Source organism: Monodelphis domestica, chromosome 2 (genome assembly GCF_027887165.1).
Source record: "Monodelphis domestica isolate mMonDom1 chromosome 2, mMonDom1.pri, whole genome shotgun sequence".
NCBI lineage: Eukaryota > Metazoa > Chordata > Mammalia > Didelphimorphia > Didelphidae > Monodelphis > Monodelphis domestica.
The window spans coordinates 62,215,333-62,228,190 of record NC_077228.1 but is presented as its reverse complement, the minus strand read 5'-3'; the positions used below and the strand labels follow the sequence as shown (position 1 = coordinate 62,228,190).

The 12,858-nt window shown below is 36.7% G+C and overlaps 1 protein-coding gene across 11 annotated transcripts in view; it reads left to right on the top strand.

The window, feature by feature from the left end:
• Nucleotides 1-12,858, top strand: part of ADCY10 (adenylate cyclase 10) — a 136,553-nt gene that overhangs the window by 97,414 nt on the left and 26,281 nt on the right. For all 11 annotated transcript variants that reach the window (XM_007480714.3, XM_007480713.3, XM_016429938.2 and 8 more), the window contains 3 exons: nt 2,553-2,622; nt 2,929-3,160; nt 8,971-9,078. In XM_007480714.3, coding sequence (XP_007480776.2) covers nt 2,553-2,622; nt 2,929-3,160; nt 8,971-9,078 — 410 coding nt within the window. The remainder of the gene's footprint in view (nt 1-2,552; nt 2,623-2,928; nt 3,161-8,970; nt 9,079-12,858) is intronic.

Here is a 12,858-nt window from a genome sequence, read left to right as displayed (position 1 = left end):
GAGTTAAGTTAATTTTCACAATCAGGGGAAAGTTAATTAATTTAATTTTCACAATTGGGGGGAGAGTTAAATTTAATCTTCACAAGTCTTTACATCTGTACCATTCTCTGTGCCTTCCTAAAGATTGAGAATAGTTCATCAATCACATTCATGAATTTTTTCAACCCATTAGGCTACAATTCAGCTCAGCAGGGGCTAGAGCTTATTTAGAGGAGATGGGTATTCTCTATCTTACCTTTTTTGGTTTCTATCCCTTTTGGTGGGTTTGTTCTGCTCTTCCAAATATGAAGATCACTGCCCCTGATAGGAAAGATGAAAGCAAAATCCTTTCTCCTTTTCCTCGTCCATCTACCCCAAGCAGCAAGTCTGGCCCATTCTTTCTTATCTGACATAATTTTTAAACTCCCTTTTGTTAAAAATGTGTGTATTTCTTAGTTGTATGACTCTGGTCAAGTCCCTTAACCTCAATTACCTATCCCTTATTGCTCTTCTGCCCTGAAATCAATCCTTTGGTAATGATTCCAAGGCAGAAGGGAAGAGTTTAAAAACTGTGAGTGCATCAGTGTTCTTTACAAAGCCACTAAGGTCACTTTAGTTACCTTTTCTTCCTCATCAGAATTATTTGCAATTCTATCATGAAAATTTCTTTTCAAAAAGTCTCTCTTAAACCATTTCCCCTTTTATAGTTTCAGATGAGACCTGACCTAGAGTATAACACTTATCATGCCCCATGTTTCCTTTCCTAGACATCATAAACTGAATGATGACATGGTTACTTCCTCTTAAGATTCTTTCACTTCAGCCATTAGTTCCTGCTGATTGATCAGAATTAGATCCAGTATAGCAATTCATTAAATTCATTTTTCAGTTAATTTGTCTTTTAACTGAAACTGCTTTCTCCAAAATTACTGATGATCTCATTTAATCACCTTTTCTCCATCCTTATCCTTCTTGATTTCTCTACAACTTTTGATCCTTGATGTCCTTCTCTTCCTAAATAACCTCTCTTCCCTGGGTTTTCATGACACTATTATTTCTTGGCTATTTCATTACTCCTCAGTCTCTTGTGCTGGGTCTTTATCCATGTCATGCTCATTAATGGTGACTGTACTCCAGAGCTCAAGAGCTCCAGAGCTACTAGACCCTCTTCTCTTTGATCCAAAATAGTTTGCAGGTTTCTCTGTTTGTTTACCTATTCTAGAGCCACAATCCTGAAAGGATTTGATCATTGACACTTTAGCTGCTCACTTCAACTAAAGTTTCATAATGAGACCATAGTCTGAGAACTAGAAGTCAAGGAATCACTTTACAGATGAGGAAACTGAGGTCCAGAAAAGTTGAATGATTTACCCAAGGTCATATAGTTAACTAAGTGGTTAAAGTTTATTTCAAAGTTAGGACTTCCCAATGCTAGGTCCAGATATCTATCCACTATACAACACTGTCATTTGCAAGGGTCAACTCAGTCTTGTCATAAATTTCTCTGGTTTTCATTGCCAGCATTTCTTTCTAAAGCCTTGAGGTCATGAGATGACATAAAGGAACCTCATGTGTGTGCCTCCTGAGGAACTGAGAGTATTTTTTGGATATCTCATTCTCTCATAACTACACTGTGAAGCCAAGAAGAATGAATAGAATTCATCTTTTTTTTTTTAATGGAAACATAGAAACTTAATGCTTCACCCAAAATCAAATAAGCCACCAGTAAAAAGAAATACACCTTAGATATACTAACTCTACTTTGGGTCCCTTCTAGGATCACAAGAAGGAAGTTGGAAGGGATTTCTCATTTGAGAGAAGAGGAAAGAAATCTGAGCTGTACAGATCTCAATCTTTGTTTTATCTTCACCCTTTCCTTAAAGGGAGATGAGGAAGCAACATAGAAAAATGCATGGGAAAATCAACTTAAATTTTTCCCCTTATAAACCCATATGATTTGATAGGGAAAACATGAGATTTGGAGAAGACTTAGAAGCTATTCCTAGTTCTGCCTCTAAGTTAACCAAGTCAGCATTATCTCTGGGCCTGCTTTTTTCACCTAGAAAATGAGGAAGTTGGCCTAGTTAAGCTTTAAGGAACATCTGAGATTCCATTCTGTTCTTTCTTGAGTTATTTGTATATTTTGTGTCATTCTGAAATCCAATGAGACAAGCCTACCTTCAGAAGGTCTTTTGTCTTATAGATTGGTGCCAAGAATTGTCTTATTATGATCCCATTGCATCTCTCCATTAGCATCTGATCTTTTTGCTCAAGATTGTCAATTCATTGATTCAGTCTTCATGGGACATAGAAATGAGCCAAAGAGGACGAGTGGCTAGGTGGCTCAATGGATTGAGAACCAATCCTAGAAACATAAGAACCTATGTTCAAATATGGCCTCAAATGCTTCCTAGCTGTGTGACCCTGGGCAAGTCACTTGACCCCCATTGCCTAGCCCTTACCACAATTCTGCCACACAACCAATACATAGTATTGAATCTAAGATTGAAGGTGAGGGTTTAAAAAAAGAAAGAAAGAAATGAGCCAACCAACTGATTTAATTTGCTTCATAGGTACAGAAACGATGTTCCCATACAGTCCAGTAAATGAAGAGAGAGCTGAATTTTTGTCAGAAGATCTCAGGTACAGTAATACAATAAAGGGTAGATAGGCAATAAACATCTGTCATCCAAGGAAATCAAAACACTGTTAGAAACATTTGAAAGTCAATGTCATGTGTCCTCTATTGTCCAGACAGGGAAATTGGGGGAAGATGAGGTATATTAATCTGTCAAAACTGTCACTTAATCTGATTTGATCTGATAAAGGCAGAAGTTATATCCAGAATAGATTCCACTATATTATGGTGTCATGTAGTAGGCAAAAGATTTTGATGCTAAAAACACATGATGCTATTTTAAGTTATCATTCTTCATTTTTCTTCACCAGTCCTGAAGAAATAGGAGAAAAGATCTTGTGTTTATTTGACAACACTTTAATAAAAATAAGCTCAACTGAGGAAATAACTGCACCTACAGAACCTTGTCAGTGTCTGGAAATACTGGAATATGTTTTATTACCTCTTGCCTACCACTTTACAATTCTAGAAGAATCAAGCAAAGCCTTATATTACTACTTAGAAGTTGTAGCTGGTTATATCAATCTAACAGATTATTATTTGGTAAGTTTTAGAGTGCCAAACTTTAACATAATTATGTTAAAGGAGTATGCAATTTTCAAATTTGTTATAGTTACATGTTAGTGGCACATATATTCCTTCAGCAGCAGAAAAACAACAGAGCTTTGCCCCTAATTAGCAAGAGTGATTAAGTAAAATAAGAAACCACCAATGTTTGGGATGTCAGGTAATGGTAATACTCATCCATGACCATTCTAGTAAACTCACTCTCAACCCAATTTATTTATTTGTTTGTTTGCTTGCTTATTTTTAGTCAATTTAGAACATTATTCCTTAGTTACAAGAATCATATTCTTTCCCTCCCTTCCCTTCCCCCAGCCTTCCCGTAGCCGACTCGCAATTCCACTGGGTATTACATGTGCCCTTGATCAGAACCTATTTCCATGTTGTTGATGTTTGTACCAGGATGCTCATTTAGGATCTATATGCCCAATCATATCCCCTTGACCCATGTAATCAAGCAGTTGTTTTTCTTTTATGTTTCTGCTTCCACAGTTTTCCCTCTGAATGTGGATAGTGTTCTTTCTCATAGATCCCTCCAAATTGTTCAGGATCATTACATTGCCACTAATGAAGTCCATTACATTCAGTTGTATCACAGTGTATCCATCTCTTTGTATAATGTTCTCCTGGTTCTGCTCCCTTCACTCTGCATCAATTCCTGGAGGTTGTTCCGGTTCTCAAGGAATTCCTCCAGTTTATTATTCCTTTGAGCACAATAGTATTCCATGTAAAAGAGAGAATATACATGCATGCAAAGGACATCATCTGTCAATCAAAAGGAACATTCCAAATGGAATGTCACCGGGAAAAAACAGTTGGAGCTAAGCCAAAGGCTAAGAGGCTGGACTAAACCCTTTGGCTTCTAAACTGGGCTGGACTGTCCTGGGGCTTCTGACAGAGTGGGGGAGAAGAAGAGAGGCTTTTGGCTTCTTGTGGCTGATGGTGGTGACTGAGCCTGAAGAGCTAATTTGTATCTCCAATACTTATCTGACTGATTGACAAAAGAAGAAAGAAGACAAATAGTTGTCCTCCTATCTCTCTGACTGTCCCTGCTAGTGACTGATTGCCATTTCCCCAATATTCTCCTAACCCTCATTTTAGAGAATAGGGAACCCTATCCCTCTTACCTTATTCTCCATCATTTCCCATCTTCCCGATAAACCCTTACGTGCGTTAAAGAAGAGAAAAGAATATTCTCTCTAGAGCATCATAGTTCACTGAGTGAAACTGAGAAGGGGGAGGGAAAACTGAAAGGATGGAGAAAACAATTTTTTTTAATCAGGTGTCCCCTCTTGTGGCAAAAGAAGCATTCCCTAGTTTCTCTCTGCATTGGTTTTGGTTTTGTGTAACTAGATTTTCTGAAAGTCCTAGCCATTTTGAATTTCTTGATTTCCTTTATCTCTTTTTCTTTTAGATATTTCTGTTACTTCTAGTTTATCTTTCAAGTCTTGCATTTGTTTGTGCTGTTCTGTATGATTATCATGGAGATAACTAGCTGTTTCACATAATTCTATGAGACTGACCGTGTCATATTTAGGGAAATAGTGCTTAAAGAAGTTCTTTAAATGAGGTGTGCAGCCCCTCAAAAACTGTCTACACACATGACCCGAAGACTCCTCACTATTAGCCTCTAGACCCAATATTGATTCTGCCATTTCTGATAGTTAATCAATGTATGTGGCTGGATGTTCTCCTTTGTTTTGTATGAGCTTATCAAATCTAGCCCATGCATTCAACTTTGAGCAAAATTGCTTAATAGCCTGGAGCAAGTCTTCCCTACATTTCCTTAAATAGGACATCCTAGTGGGATTTGCAAAATCTAGATCTTCCCTTTGCTCCTCAGTTGGCCAGCTAGTTAAGTTATTATCAGTCCTAGTCTTTTCAAGGAATTGCCTTTGCTCATGGGGGCTAAACAGTTCAGAGAGGAGAAACTTCATCTTCAAAGTCAGGGTCAAAGGTCCTAAAAGCACGTTTCAGTTCCTTCTGTGATTTGAAAGGTTGTTCTGTGAAATTTGGGAAACATCTTTTTAGGGATTCGAGTTCCTGTGATGTAAATTGCCTGCGGACTTTAGATTGTAGTACACCAGTTGTAGTTGATAGCTTGGTGACTTCCTTCAATGGACAAATCTTTTTTGGTTCACTGTCAGACTTGGTGTCATTGTCACCTTCATTTCCCTTTTCATTGACCTTAGATTTCTTAGCCTTTCTTTCCTTTTCATTAGGTACACTATCTGCCTGTCCATTGTTCTTGTCCTTAACCTGATCTAGCCCTTTTTCCTTGATCAATTTTTCAAACAAGTTCTTAATGATGCTTTCCAGGTTGTTATCTACCAGTATCTTTTCTGCCTTTTTGGGGATCACAAATCTATAAATCTTTTTCAAATAAGTTAGAGTTTGTAAAACTGCCATAAAGATAACATAAACCTGAGCCAGAATTTGCCAGAGTATAGGTTCAGTTTGAAAAGGTAATTGCAGTATAAACATGTTTGTGCTGCCTATGTAGTCCAGCGAGTCAAATATCTTGTGGGTCATTTTACTATAAAGTATGTTGTAGACCCAGAATCTAGCAATAGCTGCCATAACCACAGCTCCACAGATAACCTGCTTAAATATCTTTCCTACTGGAGTTTCTTAGGATTTTGGGGTTCAGTCTGTTTTAGGGGTGCCAATCTATATAATAGATAGATATTCCTGAGGGTGTCGATTGATTCTCTAGCTGACTAATGGATCAGTTTTTCCTATCCTCCTCCCTTTTCCTCCCACTTCAGAAACCTTTCAGCTTCCCCTCCCCCTTCTCTAGAGAAAATACTCTTTTCTCTTCTTTAACTCAAGTAAGGATTTATTGGGGAAGACAGGAAAGGATGGAGAATAAGGTAAGAGGGAAAGGGTTCCCTATTCTCTAAAATGAGGGTTAGGAGGATATTGGGGAAATGGCAATCAGTCACTAGCAGGGACAGTCAGAGAAATAGGAGGACAACTATTTGTCTTCTTTCTTCCTTTGTCAATCAGCCAGATAAGTATTGGAGATACAAATTAGCAGGCTCAGCCACCACCATCAGCCACAAGAAGCCAAAAGCCTCTCTTCTTCTCCCCCACTCTGTCAGAAGCCCCAGGACAGTCCAGCCCAGTTTAGAAGCCAAAGGGTTTAGTCCAGCCTCTTAGCCTTTGGCTTAGCTCCAACTGTTTTTTCCCGGTGACATTCCATTTGGAATGTTCCTTTTGATTGACAGATGATGTCCTTTGCATGCATGTATATTCTCTCTTTTACATCTATCACCAACATATACCACAATTTGTTCAGCTATTCCCCAACTCAAGGGCATCCCCTCATTTTCCAGTTTTTTGCCACCACAAAGAGCGCAGCTATGAATATTCTTGTATAAGTCTTTTTTCCTCAACCCAATTTAGCTTAATTATCTTTCAGATTATTTTTATATAATGACTTACAAAGTTGATTTGAGGCCATGTTTTTGGGAGGTATGCTGCTTATTCCAGGTACCAAAATCACCATTTATATTTCTGCAGAACAATAATACCAGGAGCCACAACACAAAGCATCATCTATTCATCCAATATCCTTAGTGCATAGCTCTAAAAATATGACTCTGAGAAAGAGGTCCAAAACAGAGGAAAGAAGGGACTTTTTCCTTCTCCCTACTGATAGCACCCTCCCAACAATGGCCAAGTATCCTGGACAAATTTCTCCTTAGAATATTGTTCAAACTGATTTTGTTGCTTACAATCTAGTAAGCCATTCATTTTCTTTCTTGTACCATTGGTCGGAATATTTCCTAGGGTACAACAACTATTAGGAACATAGTAGGAGATCAAGAAACTAGAGCTATAAGTTGATTCAGGGAAGTAGGGGTCAGGACCCAGTGGGAAAAGAAGATAGTAGTTATCTGTTGGTCCAGATTCAAAGAAGCACCACCATCCAAATAATATGGGAGGGACTAGACCTTCCAGCCTGCCTCATTTTGTCTTTATACACCTCTCAGGTACTTTTTTTTGACAACCTTCTCTTCTTTCCTTTCTTTTTCAAGGCTGCCTTTGACACTGCATTGAATCAGATTTCATCTATGTCAAAATACTATGGGGGTATGTGGGGAAGGAAATAAAGTTAAAGGGAGAGAAGATATATTTCTTCTTGGCCCTACAATCTCTTGGGAATGCAAAGATCTTCCTGTCTTTCTATTCCACAAAGGGCTTCTGACAGGATGAGTATATATGACTTGGGTTTAGTACCCAACCTAGATAGTCCCCCAAGGGAGTATCTTCTGATAATATAGGCTGCTATGAGAACTTCAGGATAATAATAATTAATTAAACCAAAAGCTGACATTTATATACTACTTAACTATATTCTAGGCATTGTGCCAAGCCTATATATATTATATTTATTATTTTATTTATAATATATAATATATTACATATATAATATAATATAATAATATTAATAATATTATAATTATTATTTTATTTGATCCTCACCACAACTCTGGGTGGTAGGGGCTATTATTTTCTTCACTTTACAGATGAGGAAACTGAGGCAGACAGAGGATCAGTGACTTCTCTAGTATTGTTCAGCTAGTAAGTGTCAAGGCAGAATTTGAACTCAGGTCTTCCTAACTCTATGCCCTGTACTCCATGCACTGTGCCACATGGCTGTGAGGAGTTATGGGTGGTTGAGGAGAAATACTCTGAATCTACCTTTATCCAACATTAACTGGCTGCCTTTTTAAAAAAATTTTTATTTTCCCAATTACTTGTAATAATAATTTAAAACATACATTTCCCTAAATTATAAGATCCAAATTGTCTTCCTCTCTCCTCCTAGAGAGGGCAAGTAATTTGATTTGGATTTTGAATGTGTTATCATGCAAAACATACTTCCATATTGGTTATTATTATAAAAAAATACTCATATAAAACCAAAACCCCCAAATAACAATCCAAATAAGCTTAAATGAAAAATAGTATGTTTTGATCTGCATTCAGACCCCATCAGTTCTTTCTCTGGAGGTGGATAGGATAATTTGTCATAAGTCCTTCAGAATTGTCCTGGAACCTTGTATGGCTGATAGGAGTTAAGCCTTTCACTGCTAATCATTCCACAATATTAGTTACTGGGTACAATATTCTCCTGGTTCTGCATATTTTGCTATGTATCAGTTCAAGTAGATCTTTCCAGCTTTTTCTAAAATCATTCTGCTCATCAGTCCTTATAGCACAGTAGTATTATATCACCATCATGTACTACAATTTCTTTAGCCATTCCCCAATTGATGAATATCTCCCCAATTTCCAATTCTTTTTTGCCACAAAAAGAGCTGCTATAAAAACTTTTGTACAAGTAGGTCTTTCCCCCCCTTTTAAAAAATTTCTTTGGGAGATCAAAGGGGTATATAGACAGTTTTATAGCCCTTTGGGCAAAGTTCCAAATTGTCCTCCAAAATGGTTGGAGCAATTCATAATTTGTTACCTTTTGTGGAAGTAAAATTTTGAAATGAAAACGACCACTCACTGTGTTGAGATTTGGAGAAGGCAAATGGATGGGATTTGTCTGTCATGTAGGTAAATCCTATTGCATGTTGCTTTGCAGCCCTAGACTTCCAAGGCAGTGGGTGGAACTTCATAGAGACTTGCCATATGCTCAGAGCTGAGAGGATGGAGGCAGGGGTAGAACTTGGCAACAGTTTCTTGTTGCTCTTTTCTCTGGTAAATGTAGGGAAAGACCGTCCTGGGAAATACGACCCTATCTGATCTGCTACCTTGTCTCTTGGTTTCAGGCATATGTGTATTTATGTGAAGGGGAGAGATTGTTAAAATCTATGAAGCATGAGAAATCCTGGAGCTTCAAATTTGAGGTTGCCATCTTTTATGCTCTTAAGGGTCAGGTAAGAAATTATTACATAAGGGTCTATAACCTCCCTTTTCTAGTATCCTTCTTTATTCTTTACCACCATGTCTCACAGTTTACAGGCTGCCTGCCACTACAACCAGAAGAGTCCCATCATATCAGCTCATTTACTGGTATCTTCCCTTAAGGAAAGAAAGACAACTCAGATCTACCCTCTCCTACTAGCTAGATATACCATATAGCGATATATGTGTGAATAACATAACTAATGATGATATTAATATCATTATTTTACCATTTATATACTGCTTTAAGGTTTGCAAAGTGCTTTACAAATATTATCTCATTTTATGTACACCACATCCCTGTGAGGTAGTGCTATTTAATAATAGCATCACTGTTTTACAGATGAGGAAATTGAGGGAGACAGAGGTTAAATGGCTTGCCTAAAGTCATACAGGTAGTAAGTGTTTGAGGCTGAATTTGAATCTGAATTTGGATCTTTTTGATTATATATCCATCACTCTACCTGACTATTTCTACACATACACACTTGGCGATTCCATATCCTTCAAAATGAGATTCTTGCAAAAGTTTAATTCGATGTCATTTAGACCTAGAGGTCCTAGCCATCCTTTTCTTAAGTTTTATTGATTTTTTAAAATTATTTATTTATTTATTACATTAATTCCAAGGTATCTATGTATACTTAAGACTAGTCTAGCTGCTTCCTTTATGCCATTCCTACTTCTTGGAGTAGCACATTGTTAAAATCTAACATCAGGAATCCTATGAGATCTGTCCGTTTTTTACATCCCCCCACCACACTCTGGCTTCATATTGGGTTTTCAGGACTATTGGGCTTAATTCCACCTCAAGCCAAGCTTTCCCTATGTTTGTCCTAGTCTCCACCTTTTCTCTATGTTATGACAATACTTCTTATAATCTTCATCTTCCTCCAAAGGATTTTACAAATACATTTATTTATACTTGACCCTGGCATTTCCTTTGTTGTCATCTCCACACTTGGCAGAGAGATCAAGTGTTCGCTGGATATAGCCATTATTTAAATTGTTAGTTTCTTCTGATCATATATTTCTCCCCATCTTTTGATTTTTCCCTTTTCTCATCTAGATAAGAGCATAATCCATATCTTTCTTCCCTCTACCTCATTCAACCTTGTAACTTAAACCTTTTTCTTTTTTTGATCCTCTATTCTAAGAAGTGCTCATTTACTTTGTCTTCTTCCTAATTTTTAATCTCTTTTTAAAGATATTCTGAATTCTATTCTTCCACTCATGGGTTATACGCTCAAAGGTTCCCTCTTTAAAAAGAGGGAGCAGTTTTCTCTTTATTCTATGTGCCCCATGAAAGGTAGTGCTTAGGAATAAAAAAAAAAAAGGTGAACTCCTTCCTCAATTCCATTTCTCTTTTTTATGTCTTTGTGATTTTATGCTATCCACATTTTCTCTATATTTCTTTTAGAACATTTTCATGAGCTAGAGTCAGCATTTATATTTATATGTGTATATATGCATATACAGTAGGATCTCTGTATCTTTGAGGATATGTTTCAAGACCTACAGTGGATGACTGAAACCCAGGATATATGTATACATCTTCTTTTAACTGCAGGATAATTAAATCAGCCTCTATGGGAGTAAGAGGAAAGGCACAACTGCATTATCAGCACCTCTACTCTTCTACTATGAGACCATTATTACTGTAAATATGAGCTTTTAAAAACAAAGGGATTGTGATAATGCATTAAATTTTAAAAATCAGCAAGAACTCTAGAGGTAGGCTAGAGAAAAGTTGTTTTTTTTTAAACCCCCACCTTCCATCTTGGAGTCAATACTGTGTATTAGCTCCAAGGCAGAAGTGTGGTAAGGGCTAGGCAATGGGGGTCAAGTGACTTGCCCAGGGTCACACAACTGGGAAGTGTCTGAGGTCAGATTTGAACCCAGGACCTCCCGTCTCTAGGCCTGACTCTCAATCCACTGAGCCACCCAGTTGCCCCCCTAGAGAAAAGTTTTTGCATGGGTATGGGGACAAAGGGAGATGATTCATGTACTGGGATAGTCAATGTCACCATGTTACAGCCTGTTCTCATTTGGTTTGTGGTCTGAAAGTTATGAATTGGATTTTTTTTAATCTTTCTGGAATTTTTTCAATGCTATGTTATGAATTATTTGTTTTTTATTTTCTGGAATTTTTTTTATCCATGAAAAACAATGGATAACTGAATCATCAGATACAACTATATATGGGACTGATATGTGTGTGTTTATTTATTTGTTTTTTTATTATTATGATAGGGAAAAAAGAAATCAAGTTTCATCCAGACAATTTATTTGGCAATGCATACAGTTGCAAAACAAACTAGGTCCATGGCTCTCAGGAACCAAGGACCCAGAAGTTTGGTTTCTCACTGTTATTATACAATTTGGAGATAGTAAGAAACAGAAAACACTTAGGTGAGAGGGAGAGAGGGTATTTTTTGTAGCCAGGTTATAGAGGGGAAGGGGATTAAACTTGTGAAATCACAAAATCAAGTGACTCACATAGAGTTGCAATTTAATTTCACAAAATAATGGAAAAAGGCAAAATGGAGTCATTAATGTTGTTTTTAATGAAGCATTCCCCCTTTGATCCTAAGGTTGTCAACCTCCAGGATCACTTATTTAAAAGCTTTATGTATTAAGAATTTCTGGATGAAAGAATACCCTTCTTTAAGGGGCATCAAAGAGATGGTGTGAGAGTCAAAAAGAATATAAGCAGAATCATAATCTCATACATATCCTAAGAAGACATACCTTGCTAAATATACTCTGTAAGTGAATTAAGTTAGGCTAAAGATGAAGCTACTTATAGTACTCACCATAAACTAATTTGTGAGGAGAGATTTACATGTTACCAAAGTAACCAAGAAAACTCAGCAACCACAAACACCATGAAACAAAAATCCTAAGCAATTCAATAATGATCATCAATATTAAATAACATGAAGTCTTCTTGTAACCTGTGATAAAATTATAATTAGTAAGGATTCATAGAGAGGCAATTAAAAATTAATTGGAAATGAAGTAATTGAACTCTCCAAAATTGGTGGGTCAAAGAACAAATCATAGGAACAATTACTGCTTTCATTGAAGAGAATGACAATGAGGAAACAACACATCAAAATTTATGGGATACAGTCAAAGCAGTACTCAGAGGAAAGTTTATATCCCTGAGTGCCTATATTAATAAAAAAGAGAAAGAAGAGATCAACGAATTGAGCATGCAACTAAAAAAACTAGAAAAAGAACAAATTAAAAACCTTCAGATAAAGACTAAATTAGAAATCCTAAAAATCAAAGGAGAAACTGATAAAATTAAAAGTAAAAGAACTATTGAACTAACAAATAAGACTAGGAGTTAGTATTTTAAAAAAATAAATAAAATAAAGTATTGATTAATCTAAGGAAAATTTTATGGTGGTACTCCCAGTTCTCTGTACCTTTTTAAAAGTTTCTTTTTAAGTCACCCTAATTGCCAAATCAATTCCTGTGTGTTCTTTTTTCCTTCTTAGAAATAATAGTAAGGACTGGTTCCAAGGCAAAAGAATGGTAAGGACTAGGCAATTGGAGTTAAATGAATTGTCCAGGGTCACACAACTGTCTCTCAATCTACCAAACCACCTAGATGTCCCACTATGTGTTAAATTAATCCAGTCCTACATTTCCTTGAGGCTTTTCAATTATAACCCCAGGAAGGTCAAAGAAGACAGGGCATGTAGGCAGCAAAAGCTACTTGTTCAAAAAGAATAACTCAA